Source organism: Venturia canescens, chromosome 3, assembly GCF_019457755.1.
Source record: "Venturia canescens isolate UGA chromosome 3, ASM1945775v1, whole genome shotgun sequence".
Taxonomy (NCBI): Eukaryota; Metazoa; Arthropoda; class Insecta; order Hymenoptera; family Ichneumonidae; genus Venturia; species Venturia canescens.
Genome location: NC_057423.1, coordinates 8,408,393 through 8,426,848, shown reverse-complemented (window position 1 = coordinate 8,426,848; position 18,456 = coordinate 8,408,393). Strand labels below are relative to the sequence as shown.

At 38.4% G+C, this 18,456-nt stretch overlaps 3 protein-coding genes across 6 annotated transcripts; 1 reads left to right on the top strand and 2 right to left on the bottom strand.

The window, feature by feature from the left end:
• Positions 1-13: 13 nt before the first annotated feature.
• Positions 14-3,727, bottom strand: LOC122408326 (pre-mRNA-processing factor 17). 3 transcript variants are annotated; one of them, XM_043415040.1, is made up of 9 exons: positions 3,393-3,521; positions 3,077-3,248; positions 2,775-2,991; positions 2,054-2,380; positions 1,765-1,979; positions 1,138-1,401; positions 910-1,043; positions 592-813; positions 14-321 (listed from the first exon to the last, which is right to left on the bottom strand). In XM_043415040.1, exons 3-9 carry the CDS (start codon positions 2,941-2,943, stop codon positions 144-146), a joined length of 1,509 nt encoding a protein of 502 aa, XP_043270975.1. In that variant the 5' UTR covers positions 2,944-2,991; positions 3,077-3,248; positions 3,393-3,521; the 3' UTR covers positions 14-143. The 3 variants fall into 3 exon arrangements, with proteins under 3 accessions (XP_043270975.1, XP_043270974.1, XP_043270976.1); XM_043415039.1 differs by lacking the exon at positions 3,077-3,248 and having other exon boundaries at positions 3,393-3,727; XM_043415041.1 differs by lacking the exon at positions 3,077-3,248 and having other exon boundaries at positions 2,775-3,002; positions 3,393-3,515.
• A 101-nt stretch (positions 3,728-3,828) lies between these two features.
• Positions 3,829-5,058, top strand: LOC122408330 (BRISC and BRCA1-A complex member 1-like). The gene has a single exon (XM_043415045.1). The coding sequence runs from the start codon at positions 3,964-3,966 to the stop codon at positions 4,912-4,914; it is 951 nt and encodes a 316-aa protein (XP_043270980.1). The 5' UTR covers positions 3,829-3,963; the 3' UTR covers positions 4,915-5,058.
• Positions 5,059-6,560: 1,502 nt separating this feature from the next.
• On the bottom strand, positions 6,561-17,960 carry LOC122408325 (laccase-1-like). Of its 2 annotated transcripts, none has more exons than XM_043415037.1 (11): positions 17,659-17,960; positions 15,429-15,502; positions 14,860-15,146; positions 11,706-11,916; positions 11,178-11,455; positions 10,792-10,915; positions 10,430-10,650; positions 9,791-9,977; positions 8,787-9,002; positions 7,770-7,988; positions 6,561-7,572 (listed from the first exon to the last, which is right to left on the bottom strand). In XM_043415037.1, the coding sequence occupies exons 2-11, from the start codon at positions 15,493-15,495 to the stop codon at positions 7,184-7,186; spliced, it is 2,199 nt and encodes a 732-aa protein (XP_043270972.1). In that variant the 5' UTR covers positions 15,496-15,502; positions 17,659-17,960; the 3' UTR covers positions 6,561-7,183. The 2 variants fall into 2 exon arrangements, with proteins under 2 accessions (XP_043270972.1, XP_043270973.1); XM_043415038.1 differs by lacking the exon at positions 17,659-17,960 and adding an exon at positions 16,286-16,548.
• Between the last annotated feature and the right edge of the window lie 496 nt (positions 17,961-18,456).

Sequence of the window (18,456 nt, the reverse complement as noted above, 5' to 3'; positions counted from 1 at the left end):
ACTTCAATCGTCGTAACTTAAAAAATTAATTTTTTAATCGTGCATAAAATGTGTCACACGTATGTACAAATGTTCCTCTAGTTACATACATAATATACACGAATATACTGAAATTGAAGAGAGGGAAAAATATAACAAGAATTTCAATCCCAGTATTTGATTTTTCCGTCCCATCCGGCAGTCGCGAGACGCGACGGCTCGTGGGGGTGCCACAGCGCCGAAATGCACACACCATCGTGTGCTTTCCATTTTTTGTAAAGTTTTGTCGTCTTCCAATCCCATACGTAACATTTACCGTCCGCGTCGCCAGACACCAGATAACTGTAAAACAGAAAAAACTGTTATACGTTTTCGTTCGCGAAAAAGTTGAAAGTTCACTGATCAAATTCTTTTTATTTTCAACGGAACAGTGAATGCTTCTTGATTTCAGGAATGATTTTTTGCCGATCGTGTGCAAATGGATCAAAATGAAAATAAGCTTTATTAAAAGGTTGGAAATTTTGTAAGTTACTTTAGTTTCGCCGCCGTTAAAACAGCAGAATTGATCGAATAAAATGGATATTAAAATGAGATTTATTTTCTGTAAATGACCTCATGTCTGGCGAGAAATCCAAACCGCAAGCGTAACCAGCAACCATGTGTCCAGTAAAAGTTTTCTTTCGATTCATTTTGAAGCGATTTAGGGCTGAGAAGATGACGATTTTATTGTCCATCGATTGACAGGCGAGCCATTTTTGATTTGGAGACGGTGTGACCGCAGGCATCGAGTGCATCGTCGGATCTGCTATGTATTTCATGTCTACCGGTATATCCCTGTGAAAAAACAGCAGTGGAAAGTGAATGGTTGAAATTTTCAACTCTCAGGATCAAGAAAAAGAAAAGGATTAAAGAAAACGTTTAGATTTTTACCATTCCCAGACTCGAAGACTTTTATCGTCCGAAGTCGTGACGAACCTCCGGTTTTCATCGACAAATGTGATAGTATTAACAGCGCCTAAATGACGATCGTACTCTTGAGTTATTTCACCAGATCTTGTATCCCACTGGAATTATTGAACGCATCCACAAATTAATTTTCAATTCGAAAGCGTTTAAAAGTTATAAAATTCCTACAGAATTTCGATTCAATTTACTCACGCAAATAATTTTCTTGTCACTCGTTCCTGCGACGAACAAATGTTGTTTGTCCGTGTCCGGATTGAATTTCACGCAATAAGGAATTTTTCTGCTCGTAAAACGACTTATGCACTCGCCCGTTTCGGTGTCCCATAGCTTCACGTAACGATCGTAACCGGCTGACAAAAAGTTTTTGCCATCGTTGTTGAAACTTATATCCCGAACTGCTTGTCGATGACCGTAGTACGTTCGAACACATCTTCTCTCTTTGTAAACTTCCCATAACTGCAATAAAAAGTGGAATATCATTGTCTCCCATTACTTTATATCGCTATTTTTTGTGGCTGACATGCTCTTCGGTAAAAATACATTTTCCTTTCCAATCTTTTACTTTGGAATATCCAAAACTATGAAATTTTTCCGATCATATTACGAGACGACTGAAATCAACAGCTATGGATAACAGAATAGTGACTCGCTCCTATTTTTTTGAGTTAAACGATAAAAAACCACCATTAATTTGAACGCAAGCAATGAAACAATCGCTCAAATCATTTAATTTCAATAATTGATTCAATTTACAAAAATTTTCGAAATTATGGAAATCTTGGGAATTTATGATTTCGTGATTATTAATTGTATACTTACTTTCACGCGACAATCCATACTGCAAGACAATAATAAATGAGCGGTCTTTGGGAACCATTTGATTTGAGAAATTCCTTTCGTGTGACCTTCCCACGTGTGGATTTGGGCTTTGGGTAAAAAGCATCGCTCAGGTGGTGATTCTGATCGTAAATTGACCCCGACATCTTGGGGGGCGTGTAAGAACGTTCGACCTTGGTAATCCACACTGTCCTTGACTGTAAAAGCACAAAAAAGAAATTCAAACTTCTGATTAAAGTGAAATGTAAAGATATTTTCAAACAATTCTCACTATGCAGAACAGTTTTCTCTTCCAATGGTTTCTCCTCAGTTGTTTTGCCTCTCTTGTTCCTTTTTGCTAAAATTTCTTCCAGCTCGGCTGCCTCTTCGTCACTAGGCTTCATTATTCGTTTTTCGTCTATGTAACCGCCCCAAGGGCCAAGGAAACCTTCTATATCCGCAGCATCGTCATTTTTCTTTCTCTTCCTCTTATCCGCATCCCTTAAAGCCGTACTTTCAAAAACTGTTTTTGCTCCAGTCTCTACTGCTGCTTCCTTTGCTCCTATCAGTGTTTTCCCTTCTTCAGCAGAACCATCGACCGTCGGGTCCAAAGCATAACCTAAATGGTGGTAAATATTCATTGCTTTTCGTTATATAAGTCATTGATATTTAATCTCATGAAAATTTTCATATTCAAATTTGGAGGAGAATAGTAACTATTTGAACAAATAGTAGCTTTTTTGTAACTAATGATTTAAACTACTTTCGAATTGTGCTGTTACAAAAATTTTCTCAACTTTGTTCATTTTTAATATAAAATAAAAGAAAACTTTTACGATTTTATAAAATGTAACATTTGTGAAAAAAAATTTAAGAAAATTTCTTGATTTTAAAAAATGTTATTCAGAAAATCTGAATAAATTGATCACTGCATAAACAAATTTTTTTGCAAATTTATCACTCTGAAACATGCATGTTTGATGAGATTTGTATTAATTCATGATACTACTTACCATAGCTTGCAAATGTTCTTCTTTGATTTTCAAACTGAAATTCGCTGATGTGTGCCTTCTCAACATATCCGGAAAGCATATTTTTTGCTGCTTTCTGTTGCTGAGTTCTAAATGGATTTTCAGGTCCTACATCAGGTGTAAACAGTTCTTCAAATTTGGGATTGTGCATGACTTCTTGACTGGTTGAATCTATGTGGCGCTTACACAGTTCCGAACCCTAGAAAACATCTTCAATGATATATCAATTTTTCTATCATTTTTTTTTAAATCTAAGCTTTTGTTTTGTTGCAAATTACGCTTACATCTGGCCCAGTACTTTCAGCATTTGGTTTTTAGTTAGACTGTTAGACGCTGATGCTTCAATATTATTGCATTACCATGTGGATAAATGACGCTGAAGTTTGCAATGTTGGAGTCCAACGAAATGATGTAAAAAAACCCCCAATGATTCCAGTAATTCTCCAATTTTGTTACCTGTCGAATTTGAAATTCGTAGTTTTTCAAGCTGCATCGATATTTCGTGAAATCAAAAATAATTGGTGAATTACAAATATTTTTTTCCTTCATTTCGTTGGACTCCAACGTTGCAAACTTCAGCGTCGCGTGGATGATACTTACCATAGGGACAACTTCTGGAGCCGCGCATATCTGTAGAGCCAGGGTAGTTACAATTTTTCCGAGAGATCCATCAGTACTCAGATTCTTATTCGAAATGATATTCGGATCTTTCGAATTGTTAACCTCTTTCGTGTTCACTTCGTCGTCCGATTCACCGTTGTCATCACTACTGCCATAATCTCGTAAGGCGAGCATATTCAAAATATTTGGATGTAAAAACTGTGTCGCTGATTATTTATTCATTAATAAGTGATGGAATGGAATGAAAGAATTTTTGACAATAATTGAAAGAAAAGTAGATAAACACAAGTTCGTACGTGTTAGCAAGTGTTAGTACGATTGTACGAACGATACGAACCGCGTCACGCGTGTTTTCCGGTATTTCATCCAGAAGTACTAAAACTTGATCGGTTAAAACCACGGCAGAGCGTAACTAGCGCCAAAATTTTTTGACGTCTCGAACCAAAAAGCTGTGATATAACAAAGGGAAGATAATAAACAAACGAAAGTTTGTCGTCGTAAACGTCGTGAAAAGAGTTCGAAATCCGAACAAAGGAACGACGATTGTGAGATGACGGACAAACAGGATTGTCGAGACGATCGCGACATCCATTTGATATCACAACAGCTTCGATCGATAACAACAGCCAATTCTAACCTGCTCAACAGAAACGAGCCACTTGTAGTATTAACAGATTCGCCAACAATGTCAAAATTCAAAAACAGTCCATCGATGAATTCGATCAACGAAAACAAGAAGAAATCATATCCGTTGGAAGACAGTTGGTTGCCGAACGATTTACCGGGTAAGAATTTGCCGGAAAAAATTTTGTTTGTCATCGACACAGTTCGGGAAGAAGATATTACACCGTTCGAACCTCGAGCTGGTGGCAAATTCTCACCTCTTTACATGATTAAACGTGTAGTGGAAATCTTTGTCAACGCAAAATCTGGAATTCAATCGAAGCACGAGTACGCATTGATGGCGTTAAAATCTGATAGCGTTGCATGGATCAGCGATTTCACCAACAATAGAAAAACCTTTGCAGCGAGTTTGGAAAAAATAGAAGAAGACCGTGTTCCCAAAGAAAACGATTGTTACGATTTGGGTCCAAGCTTCGAAGCTATTTGTCATCGCACCGATATGGCTGAAAATTTATCCTACCCTGATACCATTTCGAGAGTCATCTTCATTTATACTCGTTCTCGGTCTATACCAACTTTTCTAACTGGCAGAACGTACTTGGATAAACTCACTCAAAATTCACACTTTTATCTTGATTGTCTCTACGTTCATGAACCTCTCAGCGCTAGCAACGACTGTCAAACCGTTTACGATCAATTAGGCAATCTGGATATCAACCAAACTTCCTACATCCTGGAAGTTGGCAGAAATCTTGCACCCCTTCATAACAACATGGCAAAATTAATTGCCCATCCGCTACAACGAGCCAAACAAGATGATTCTCCATACAGTGTCTACAATATGGAAAATTCTCAGGATGGTCAAGCCAATGGATAACAAATCAGTGTTGTGTTGAAATAATACATTATTATATTCGAGGACTCGTAACATTGTGTTTTTCTTCTGCTGTATTGTCACATTTTCTTTGTCTAGTTTGTGTACATATGTAAGTACATTAATTAAATAAGAATTCAATTTTTACTTTTGCCTTTTTTCTGAATAGAACTTTTCCTCAAAAATCCTGTAACACTGATGTATTTTTTGCAGGAATTTTGTCCAAGATTGGAATGACGTTGAAGTTTGCAATGTTGAAATGATCTAAAAAAAACTCTCCAACAATTCCAAATGTGAATTACAAATGAATTACAAATGTTTTTTTGTTAAATTGGGTGGACTCCGACGTTGCAAACTTCATTGTTGTAGATCAGATAACAATGGCGAGACTTCCATGGCTGTGAATGCAATAACGTAAAATCCCAAAATTTTCAGAAGTATTCAAAAGTTTCATCCTTGGACAAGAAAACTGTAAAGTTCAAATTTTTTTTGCACTAGTTGCTGTAATCAAGGCTTGAAATGTTTCTCTGATAATCTACTCAAGGGCTTAAGGGGTATTCAGAAGCGTGTTTTGATGAATATTCTAAATCATATTTTATTGACACTAATAGAAAATTTTTTTCAACTAACGAAACAGGGTTATGACATTATATATTCTGATTGTACTTTATTAAAATTGAAGAAAAAAAATTTTGAAAATTTTGAGGAAAAAAACACTGAACATACCTTGTGGAAATCTTGTTAACATACGAGAAATGTTCAATGAGACATTAAAAACAACAAAAATTCCCTACTGCTAAAACAGCTTCGACGCTTTTCTTTATATATAAAATAAGAATTCCAGCTGTTTTCGTTATTTTTCATTTCGAAGCGTTAAATTGCGCCTTCACCTGTGAAATTACGGATGAATGTCCGTAGATGCAGCTAAAACGAAGTCAACATGCTCCTCATTGTACAAAATTCTTTTGTCGATTTAATGTTACTGTCGAAGGTGTTAGGCGGAGGGGCACAGTGCAGATCTGGCAATTTCGTATAACAGTAGCTACTGCACTAATCGAAATAACCACTGCTTATCAGCCAATAACGATGGATTTTATTTCCAATACTAATAATGGGATTTTCGAACGAGTTTTCGCTCTATAAAAGCAACAGCGTACCAGCCACAGAACAGAATACGATAAACGATTTTGTGACACTAAGAATCTCAAATCTTCATCGATGCAATTGTTTTGGAGTCTGACCATTTGGATTCTGGTCATTGGAGTCGTCGGAGTATATTCTCAGGCAAGTGACAATTACCTTAACAAGTTTCAATCTCGCTTGTGGCTTCGTATGAATAAATGATTTTTCGGAAAAACAATGTATTTGTAAACAGATGAAATGCCTTTAATTCATGCACAGAATAATCGTCCCAGAAGAACAACCCTGCCTACAATTGAAATAGTAGAGGATCGAACACAGAGCGGAATAAAACGTGGCCTGGCGGATCAAACAAACGACATAGATGATTTACCCGAATCCAATGGACGACGTATAGTAATTACCATCGAAAAGGGCCACGGAAAAAAGGGATAAGAAGTTTTAGGGGAGAAGTGTCATCAATTTAAAAAAATGTTAAAAGTCTTTTTCGACGGAGCGGAATACAAAAATGCGAAAATGAAAAAATATTTTTATTGCAACGAATAAAATCGCTTGTTGAATTGAGCTCTGAATCTTAATACACCTTCTAAGCTTATCTCTACACTTCCATATCACAGTATCGATGCATAAAAAAAGTAGTAACAAGCGATCGATCTTTTCTACTGCTCGGACAATTGATACGATCTTAATTGCTAGTAAAAACCTCTTTAAAAAATGTTCCATCGGTTAGCTGTATGTACAAAGCCAGAGAGGCTTCGTCAATATTGGCACATTCTTACGCAACTCTTAAATTCGCCACACGACAAGTGTCGACAATGAATTCCCTCATTATTCTAATCGACTCAGAAAACAAGTAAATCTACCTTAATTTACATAAAACTGAAATAAAAATCATCAATATTCTGTCAGTCTTAGCTCAGTTCTCCATTTGATGGAGTTCTAAAAAATAAATATAAGAAATATTGATAAATTTATTTTTTTGAGAAATAAAAATTATTGGAGAAGTAGCGCGTAATAAATAATACGGTTATTATTTAAGAATAATAGCAGGTGGCGGTCGGCATACAATGAGATGATTGAAAAATCATCGATTAATCGATTAATTCATTTGAAATTCCGTATCGAATTTATCTTAATTGAAATGAATTTGTCCGAGACGCAGAACCGATAAACAAAACACGAGTAAGAGCAGCTTATCGCATGAACGCGTCGTCGACGAGGAGGTTTGCAAATGTAATTTTTCAAGTATCGGAACAATATCGGAAATCGTATTCTGAACCGGTTTCGCGTTGGAAACTTCATTTTCCGTGGGATCTTGAGTCGATGTCGTTGACGACGGTGTGACATCGAGCTCCGTAATAATCGCTGTTCCTGGTTCTGGATAACTCGGGGGTTTCCAATCTCCGCATTGGGGAAATCCTCGCGGTACCGGCTCGAAATCCTCGTGCTCACCGACCTTGAATACCAGGCCCATTCCCACTTCGACGTGAAACTCGATGTGGCAGTGGAAAAGCCAGTAGCCTTTCATAGAAAAATCACAGAAAATAAGCAATTGAGAATTGAGCGGAAAATACGGTGCACGATTCAACATTTTTTTTCATTACCAAACATTAAAGTGTGACAAGAAACGACTAAAATTTGAAATACACTTAAAGTTTGTCAGTCTAATAAATTATTTAACGTTAAATTTTCAGATTTTAAACAAATAAAAAATTAACCTGGATTGTAAGCGTGAAACCGAACTATCGTGTAACCGCCATCGGGCACAGTGACAGTGTCCTTGATCGGAGGACGATCCAAGTTTCTTACAATGAGGCCTTCCTCGTCCAATCTCTTGACCGTTTCTACAGTGACGTTTTCGCCAACTCGTCTCATTGCCACCACCCGAAATTGGTGGCCGTGTAAATGGAACGGGTGATTCGCGTCATAAGCAAAACCTTGAGAAATAAAAGGCATTTCGAATAATCATCGTTCGGCTTATACTTCATTTATAACGACCAAATTCATGACGTCAATGCGACGTCAGTGTGACGAGAAATCAACGACATGACCTTTTTATGTCCATTAAGACGATGGATCAGTCGGTAATCACACCTCGAATTTTTGAAATTGAAACTCTTTGACATCGTTCGTCCGATTAAAATAATAAAAATGTCATCGTACGCAGCACGATCGCAAAAATCCGATGACATTTTTATTTTTTCGATCAGACGAACGATGTGGAAAAATTTCCCTTTCAAAATTTGCAGCTATCTCTCTCGCACTCACGTTTGTGATTACCGACTGATCCATCATCTTAATAAACGAATAAACAAAAAAACAAACTTCATTAAAATTTCAATTTAGAATTTTTCTGTGAATGATTTATTCAACGTTAGTTTTATGCTATTTCGAGATTGACGATTCATCATGAAATCATTATTCATTATTTCTTTCTCACGAGAGAAAATCTCAGCAACAAAACTAACGCAAAAAACACTGAGTTGAGTCAAGTGAATTTATTCTCCGCAAATAGTGGCAGCATCGAACAAAATATCTCAATGAAATTTCAACTTACAAAAAGTCATTGAATGTGTTATTTACTTTTAATAAAATTTATATTCATTCGCGTTGTCAACGATTTGTTTGAAAGAGTACAAAGAATTTTGAGGATTTTAAAGCAGTGGGCAATCGCGTAAGTGTTCTTTGATGAATTCTCCTCCGTTTTAAATGAAAAATTATGAATTCTCGCAAACCTGTGTCAATGAGAACAAGCTCCACGACACTGCCAAGTTTCACTTGAAGCACGTGAGTACACGCACAAAATTCATCAACGCAATTGTGCACGGTACTGGCATTGCAGAACTGGTCCGGTAGGATTGAATCCCGTTGTGGTAAAAGAGGGAACGAAGGTAGTTTCATCGAAATATGATTCAATTGAGGCGTAAGCCTTCTGTTCTCGCCTTTGGCCACTAAAACAAAAAATCCATTAGTTAGTTTCATTCAAATGATCAAAATCCTTGGCGTTGACGTTTGTTCATGATCTTTGCCTCGTGCAATATTTATTTCACTTCCTCTGGTTCTTTCAATTGGAGCATTCACTTTTGACATATTTTTTGAATTTTTAATTGCGCAATGTTTAAAATCCTAATTAAATTTTTCTACTTCTCTGTCTCATATTGAAAAAGAATATTGTCAGGAGAAAACGTATTCGTTTTGCTCAATGGGGGACCATTTTTTTTAAATTTCAACAAATTCGGACTCCCATTGCAAGAAGATTCTTGAAAATTCGGCCTTTTCTTCACTTGATTTCTAAACAGCTCTACGTGGATAGAAAAAAAATAATGCACGTCAAAACGATGTTTGTTCTACTTTCGATTTACTTGCGTTTTACTAATATAAAAATTCTATCCGAATCACAACATTTTTCACTGAATTTACAATGAAAGATTCTTGTAGGATGGATTTAAATAAAACCTCTTTTACATATTAAGAAGTACTGGAAAAAAAAAAATTCCAGTACTTCTGAGTATAGAAAAAATATGTACAAGGTTTTATGTAAATCCATCCAACCAATTTTTATTTATAAAATAAACAAGAAACACCTAAAATTCCAACGTTTACACTGCTCATAGATCTTAATGAAATTAAAAATGTATGATATTATTGTTATTTTTAGCATTGACTTTACTATCGTTGTTGGTGCGATGATGTCAAATCTTTGAACTGACAAAATCTCCAGGACTTGGTATTTATTTACCTTGGTGATATCCATAAAGGTTTTGTCGATGAAAATGTGGATTGTCTTTGCCATAAAAATCGTATGCCAGATAAAATTTGTAATCGGGTTCTCGAGTGATTGATTCGTCACTGGGACCGAGCGATCGTAGATGAGGCATACTTATCGTATCGTTGCTTTCTACTCCACGATTTAATGCATTCACTTGCTGTACATGGAAAATAAATTACTCATTATTTTTGGTGAATTTGCTAACGATTTATCATTTAGGGAAGAGCTCTACGCAGGGGACCTGAAAATACGAGATTTTCAGGAATTTTTTTCGAGAAGAAGGAGCAAGTAGAAACATTTGAAACTTTGGAATTCCAAAAGAGAGATACTTTTTGACCAAACGGAACATATGTTTTTTTACTGGTAATGAAATTTGGTTCTTGCAGCCAAATGTACTCAGGAACTGTTGGATCCAATTGCGAAACGATCGGAAAAATGAACTTTCGTTATTTATAATAAGAATAAGAAAAAAGTCTTTTTCTAATAAAATTAGATTCGTTATCCAATGAATTTAACGAGATCAAAAAAATATTTTAAAAAAGTGATAAAATTCATGAATTTTCATTTTTTTGGTAAATAACAGAAAGAACGAGAACACGTTTTTATTACCAATGCACTCGTGTTCATGGGGACTCGCTCATAAGAAACTGTGCCATTGGGATCCGCGTAGTCAGCACCTTCGTATCTCAAAATCGCGACTTGATAGGCGCTCAAAAATCGTTCATCACAATCCATCAATCCGCGAAATCGTATCCAATAGTTATCGATCTCCTGATTCATCTCGACGATAAAATCGAATCTTTCTCCAGCGTAGCTGACCAAAGATTCGGCTAAAGAATAAATTGTAATTGAATTCATCAGCTTTCATAATTTTGGTCCTCTAATTCAATTTTATATTTCTGACAAGACCTCTCGAGTACTTAATGGAGCATATCTTGTCACTGCTTCGAAGAAAGAATTTTTATCGCTACCTTCGATCGGTTCTATGTCGTAGCCATCTGTACTGACAACGTACAGAGTGTGATTGTCGATTGAAACCTCGATCGGGCAATTCAGAAACTCCGCATTGATCAGCCTGAATCTGTACCTCGAGCCCTGAAACAAATAAGCCAATTGACGAATCTGTTTTTTCCGAAATTCAACTTTCCAAATTGAATATTTTCAAAAAGTCAATCTCTGGTACGAAACGAACTGCTCGAATTTTACCTCAGGCCTTCGAGTCATTGATTTTGTGAACATGATAAATGAACATAAAAAATAAATAAAAATGATTGAAGAGTAGACTCGGTCGTCGACGAAAAACATTTTTTTTTCTCTCACAAAGAATTTGAATTTTTTCACTTTTTCAGGTCATTACCTGCTCGACTGAAAAAGTTGCAACGGGCATGACTTTGGTGGCGTTAGTCGCGTCCCAGGCCCTCTCGTACCTTCCAAGGCCGTTGACCAATAAGTTGGGCGCTTTGTTGCCACCGACCGAGTGATGATGGGCGAGGAATTTTTCCGTACCGATCTCGTGGTCCCAATCGAGTATTATCATTTGGTGGTCGTCGAAATCGTACAGATCGCGATGAGGGTCTTTGCTCGGTGGTAGACGAACGACGAGGGCGCCAAAAACACCGTCGCCGCGTTGAAATCCTTTTCGGAAAACATTAAAAGTTCGTTAATTTCTGATAGTTTTTTTACCCAGCTTGCGATTTTCTTATTTCAGCAGGTAAAATTTTTCAACCCCGAGCTTTTAAGAGTGTCCAAGAGCCGGGAGTCCGTTTCGTGGCTTTCGAGCTTTCGGTTTGAGTTTGAAGCGTCCAACGAAAAAACACGAACAAGGCTTGCAGAGAAAGAATTGTGAAAAATCATTTTTTCAATAACTCTGTAATATTTGATTTACCTGAGTGTGAATGCCAGAAGTGGGTACCCGCATTTTCAGCGACGAATTGATATCTGAAGGTGGCCCCAGGCAGAATTGGACACTGAGTGACGTACGGCACGCCGTCCATGTACGGGGTCGCACGATTGTGTTGCCCATGCCAGTGCATCGTGGTACTCTCGGCGAGCATCATATTCGTCACGTCGATTATCAGCCTGTCACCTTGGCACACCTGCAGTCAAAACCACGTCACGAGTACCGTAAATTTCAGTCGAGATTTTGGCTCGTAGGTGCGGCAGAGTCTATTGGTTCTTAGGATTAAAAAGCGTAACCGGAGTAAAATTGAACACAATTCGTTCCATCGAGTCTTCGCTCCGTTTACCGATCAAACGTCATCGAAATGGAATAAATTATTTAAAAAACCAATGAATTCACCGGCCCCTTGGGATAGTCGCGTCTCGAATTCTACGGATTCTTCTAGGGACACGAAAAAAACGATTTTTAATGCTGTTGAACTCGACTGAAGGAAAAAAGATTTATCGGACGAAAAAAAGCGTTCGAAAATAGATTTCAATGCGGTACTGGCGAGGATCCACGTCCTAAATAACCTCCCTCACTCCCAAAATAACAAACGAACAAAATAACCATGATGAATTTAAGAAGGGTGCGTCACGAAATCGAAATAGTAATCAGAGTTTGATCTAATTTCGTGATAACATTCTTTGGCATCAAGCTATACGAATACAATGTTTTTCAAATTTTTTACCACAAGGTTATCGAATAATTGAGCGTTAAATCGAAATTCTCATGCACGAGATGTATAACTACTGTATATATGTAAAATCCATGCTTATACACGTCAACTTTAGTGTTCAATTACTCGAGAGCTATGCGGTAGAAAAATCCAAAAAAATTTATATTGTCTTATATATTAAAATAAAATAAAATAAAATAAAATAAAATTTACCAAATTTTATTTTGAACGTACCAATTCGCAGGAAGAAAAATTGCAGTGTGAGTGTTCTCGAGGCATCTCGAGAAAACAATAAACAATAATTTGTAATGAAGCATTTCAAATCTAGTAATAAAAATCTTTTCAAATGGATATTTCAATTATTCTCCCTATTCCAGTGATTACAAATTCAAGGCTCGTTTCAAATGACAATAATTATTCTCGTGGGTATTTTACCAGGTTATTTCGAGGGAGGTTGTTCAGGCCGGACACCACTGGCGAGGTCACAGCGTTCGCTTTTCAAAAAGTCCTCTTTTGCCTTAATTCTACAGCGCGTTTATAATTTGTGCATGCTCGTGTTTCGGTCGCAATAGTATTTATTTGTTGTCGATGATCCATTGAACGTCATCGGCGCTGGATTATTCCACACGCTGGTTCTTCGCCGCTGCCGCCACGTGTTATTCTTTCTGTGTCACACGCTTTCACTCTCGGTGCACAACATTTCTAGAAAATTATTCCTTTCATGGCAATCGGTCTCGATGCGCGCAGTTTTGTCATCGGCCTTCGCGAGATTATTTTACAGTCGCGCCAACGAATCCCGAAGTTTTAAGCAAAAAGAGAAACCCCGAGTGCCAATTAAAAGGAGCTCCGATAAATTTGAATGATTTTTTAAAAATCGAAGAAATTGAACTCCTTCCATCCGAAAGGAATTTCCCATCGATTCGGTGCCGTCGAATCGTCTTCGGAAGAGGCCTGTAATAAATGAAATTCTTCGCCACACGGAGAGACTTTTATACTAATATTTCGGATAAATTTGCTAGAAAAATTTTCTATGTTTTGTAGCAGCGCTGTTCCGCATCGTCATTCTATTACATTTCACCAAAGTGCGCACAGTAATTTTGATGTCGAATTTTTCAATGTTATTGAGTGTTATTGTTATTTTTATTATTATTATTATTTATTTATTATTTATTATTTTATTATTATATTATTATTTATTATTATTATTAATTTATTATTATTATTATATTAAAGTTATTCAGTGCGGTAAAAAGTAAAATACGAAACTATCCAATTTTTCGTATAGCACAGAGAAACGATTGCTACGTTATCTCTTAAATTTTCATCGAATCATTTCTTTATTTACTGTGCTTTTAATAAAAATTCGATCGGTGTTGATTTTTGATACATGGACTGCGGTATTGGTCCCCAAACTTTAGCATTATTTGACACACTCTGTAGCGATTATTGTTATAACATCGATACGGTCCGACGTTACTACGGAAACATAGTAATTTTTGCTATAAAAGTCTCTCCGTGCACACACCGATGATCTCGATTTATTCAAACGCTGTTCTTGACCTCTGAACAATTTTTTATTCCCCGACCGATAATTGACGCTGGCAAGTCAATTTTTTCGAAGTTTCAATTCGCGCTGCGAGTCCCTTCTCCGGCCATAAATGTCAAGATCCCGGAAGACGATGCAAAGAAATATATTTATGCGAATGAGCATTGAAATAATGATTTTTCACGAGGTATTAAAAATAACACAAACGACTGGACGTCCCATCGAGAGTATTTATTTTGCATAATATTTGCATGATAATTCGATCCGCATGTATGATTATTCGTGACACGCGATTTCAGCATTCTAAACAAATAAGTGCGCTCTTGTCATAAATTCAATTGCCTTGATCCAGCTTCGATCGGTTTGGCCTTGACGGGTGATTCTCGCCGCAGGTGTCTGCTGCTTTTCATACCGGATGTAGAGGAAAATCGTTCTGTCTCGCGATTCCGCTAAACGCGTTTCATTTTCATTTCAATGAGTTACGGCGATTAAATGTTGCAGTAAAAAATAAAGGCTGCTCGAGCGGAGACGAGAACTCCGTGCCTCGACGCGATCGAACGTAACGCACGAGAAAATGAACTGTTCTTCGATAATTATATGACACTTGCGTACGTGTGCAGTTACGTCGATGGATAAAAAAATAAACGCGATGACGAGCCCATTCTCATGCGAGGCGATCCTTAAGTCGCGATTCGAGGAAATTCGATTTTGCTTATTTTCGACGCGGAAGGAAATTTTTCAAAGTGACACGAAACTTCGTCGAATCGTGTTATTCTATTCGATTTTTGAGCCCACTCGAAATCCCTCGTTTCGTCAATTGGAATGATTTTGTTAGTTTGAATTTATTTATTGACGTGAACATTATTCGCACTGACCTCGATCGACGGTCCAGGCATTCGTCGATTGACGACTTGGATCGAACGTTTGACCCCGTCCGCGGGTACACAGTGCGGACGAAAACAATCGGTCGCGTTGAACGGACAGTTGTAACAGGCTTTGCTCATCGCGTAATACGACTCAACCTTAAAAGCGTATTTGCAATCCATCGGTCGCTCTCCATCGACGCATTCGCGCCTGCACGGGTGATCGCGCCAGTCTATCTCGTCAGGTTCGACGAACTCGTTCGTAAAGTCGATTTCGTTCTTCGAATTTATGATCGACGCTACAAACAAAATTCGACAAATTTTCAATCGAAATTCTCACTCGACGGCGTCTTGACGTTCTCGAGAATTATCCGTTAAAAATTCCGTTTTTCGCGGGCACTCGAATTCGGATTATAATCGCTCAAGCAATCGTGCCGTTCGTCACTTCGCGAATCGAGGATTCGATTAATGAAGTGGCCAACCGAACTTTTCTCGTTGCGAAAAGATTTGCATTTTTCATTACGAACTCGAGTGCGCCTGCGACCAGTCGTGTTTTTATTTACTTCGAAAGGTTCACTCACCTGCGAAACAGTTCTCAACGGCCGAAATGATCCCGACGTAAACGACGCTTGTTGCCAACGAAAACATTCTCGGTCTGCAAAGAGGCACAAGAAAATCGATTTTTCCGGTGAGAAATAGCGAGAAACGTCGAAAGTCGTTTCAATTTTCCGACACTCGACAAACATTCGTCGCAGTAAGTGCGCGACCGTATTTGTCACTTATCGCGACGTCTATCGTCAAAGCCAAATTGAAAGAAAAATAATAGAGAACGCTTTATTACGCCACCAGAGCTTTTTCAACTAGTAAATATTTGTTTGTGCTATCGCATGATCAAACGTCGCATCACTGACACGTGACTTGATAAACTTTTACGAGAAAAGTCGACGATTTTTCGAAAATAGTCAAATCGCTGAGCCAGTCAACGACACGTACGTAGAAATTACTCGTCACCCGCCAACCGAGTCGCTCGCATCGTCAAAAAAAAGTCCCCCCCCGCCGGTGAACCCGCGTGTTAGAAAGTCGTCTGAAAATCGATAAGTTTATTCGGGAAAATGTTTTTTTGTTTTTCATTAACCGGAGTCACGCGAAAAATATTAATCATTTTCGAGTGTTGTCACACGCTTTTTTCCCAATCTTGGCCCGTCGACTCGAACGAAGTATCGAATCCTGCGGCAGCTCCGAACGACGCGCGCGCCATCTCGTTTTCCCTCGATATTCAACAGCGCCGCTCGAGCCACCGAACAATTACGTTGGCCGCGATGTTATTTCGACTCGACTAATTAGGGTCGAACGCCCCGAGTCGTCGGTTTGCAACGAAGTTTCTCAAAGCCGGATACGCGCCGAGGAGCTTCGAAAACGGAGGAGCAAGGAGACTCACCTTTGACGATAAAAATAGAGCCTTAAATCCAGCAGTGCACGAGAACGAACAATTTCGAATGTGCACTTGGTTCGCGAAATGAAAAAAAAATTCGGAGCTCTCGTTGTGGGGATGAAAAAAATGAGAATTATCGAAAAATTAGTGACGCGCAATCGACTCTCTTCCGGCAAGAGCTCGAGTGCGCACACCGCGGTGCCGGAAACTTCTCGAGAGAAGTACGAAAAAGCCGGGAATCGAGGAGCCAACCGGGGCTCAAAGGAACGAGTGAAACTGTGGGATTAAATACGTGAAACGATCGCTTCAAACGCACTGGACCGTCGAGAGTGCGAGCGTCTCTCTATACGAGGAATCTACCGGAGGTCGAGTTTGCCCCCAAACGGGAACCCTCGTCCTCTCACTTTGCCCCCGTGGATAAGAGACGCACCCGCGTCGTCCACGCTCCTCCAGATCGAAATAATGGAGGCACGTGACGTTCGAGGATCTTCCCGCTACGTATGACGCGCGTGTCGACCACGAGAATCACGCCCGAGCACCCTCTTCTCTGGCTTTCCCGCAGATCACTTCTACTCGTCACCGGACTTTCCACTATTTTTTTGCCTCGCCACATTTTTACGGGACACTCATCCGCTTCGTTTGATACGGAGCAATTTTTCAGTTACAGGCAACGAAGAACGGAGGGGAAAGAGATTTTTTTGTGTGAATTTCGCTTGCGGAGCTCGAATATGCTTCGAAGCCTCTCAAAGTTGGGGCGAAAACATTTTTTGAATAATACATTTTTATTGAAATTTCGGGCCCCTTTCGAAACGCGTTAATTCCGATGATTTTCATTATCTTCGTGAGTTTACAACAATATTTTCAAAATTATTTTCTCAAGTTAAATACGCACGGAATTTCCCGCCGATAAGTTCATTGAAATATTTTATCCGCGAGTAATTACCTTTTTTCTGTCAATAATTGAACCCTTCCTTCAAATACTCGCCAATAATAAATCCTCCCGACATTTCTGAGGTCGTTACAACGGTTTTAGTCCTTAATAAATCACACGATTGGACTATCGTAATAAAACGATGGAAAAACTGATAAAAACAAATTTTTTGAATTTCTTTACATTCGTCAAAAGATTGCTCACTGCGAAGAGAATATTTTTGCATAAACGAGAATTTTTTTTCGTCTTCATATTTTTTCCGATCGTCTCCCCGCCTATTCGGTCTCCGCGACTGAACGCTTCAACGCCGACGCGAAAAAAAACGTGGTTCAATCCCACATCGAAAATTTGTTGGGGTGCATATAAACGCACGATTCGAGAAGATCGGGACGTCTTTTTTCCTCATTCAACGATGCTGAGGCTGTTATGCAATAATTTATTGGTCTACCTGCAGCAGGACGATAATACTAGCACGCGTCTGGCCGGATTAGGAGATGCATTTTGCCATCCAGACGTTTGACCTTCGTCGATCTCGGAATACCCAAAGGATATTTGAAGATTCCCATCGAGTCACCGGCGGCGGCATCAGCGAAATGAAGATAAATTACGGAAAGTTTAGTTTCGTTTTATTTGCTTATATCCATTCGATTATTTATTTTCACGATTCGAAGAACTTTTCATCCCGCGAAGGAGCTCGAAGAAGCTTCGTGACACTCGAAGCTGCTGTCGGGAACTGAAATCACTTTTCGAACGAACGCGACGAAAAAATACGAAAAAGCAAATTACGATGATTCTTTGTGAGCCTTAACGATTTTATGAATGTCGATATTTGCTTAGTTCGGAGATAAGACTCGTGAATCTTCCTCGACATTGTTTCGATCTGCGTGTAATTTATGTACTTTATATTCACTCACATTTTTCATTCTCGTGTGTATATTTGACACTTTTATGATTTAAACACAAACTCTTGGATACGAAGCTGTGGAGTTGATCAAATTTTTATTTATCCTCGAAAACTGAATAAATGTTGAAACCACAGTATCTTGGATCCGATGATCCAACGTACGAAGTTTCGAATTTTTTTGCCGGCGTCATCCTAACCGTTTCGGCGTTTCACCGGAGTTTTTATCACAGCGGAAATTTCGTTGTTTTTTGACATTTCGATTCTCAGGTCTATTCACATTTTTTGTAACTTTATCTTCCATCAGCTAAAAAAAGTTTATTCTTCTCATAGCGAATCCACCAC

Bases quoted from the DNA above. Each gene is read 5' to 3' on its own strand.
- LOC122408326 (XM_043415039.1), bottom strand. From the start codon at position 3,587: ATGCTCGCCTTACGAGATTATGGCAGTAGTGATGACAACGGTGAATCG. The intron at 2,992-3,392 runs GTAAGTATCATC...GATGTTTTCTAG, and splicing joins CTCCAGAAGTTGTCCCTATG to GGTTCGGAACTGTGTAAGCG. The intron at 2,381-2,774 runs GTAAGTAGTATC...ACCACCATTTAG, and splicing joins AAGAACATTTGCAAGCTATG to GTTATGCTTTGGACCCGACG.
- LOC122408330 (XM_043415045.1), top strand. From the start codon at position 3,964: ATGACGGACAAACAGGATTGTCGAGACGATCGCGACATCCATTTGATA.
- LOC122408325 (XM_043415037.1), bottom strand. From the start codon at position 15,495: ATGTTTTCGTTGGCAACAAGCGTCGTTTACGTCGGGATCATTTCGGCC. The intron at 15,147-15,428 runs GTGAGTGAACCT...TTTTGTTTGTAG, and splicing joins CGTTGAGAACTGTTTCGCAG to CGTCGATCATAAATTCGAAG. The intron at 11,917-14,859 runs GTCAGTGCGAAT...TTTTGACTGCAG, and splicing joins TGCCTGGACCGTCGATCGAG to GTGTGCCAAGGTGACAGGCT.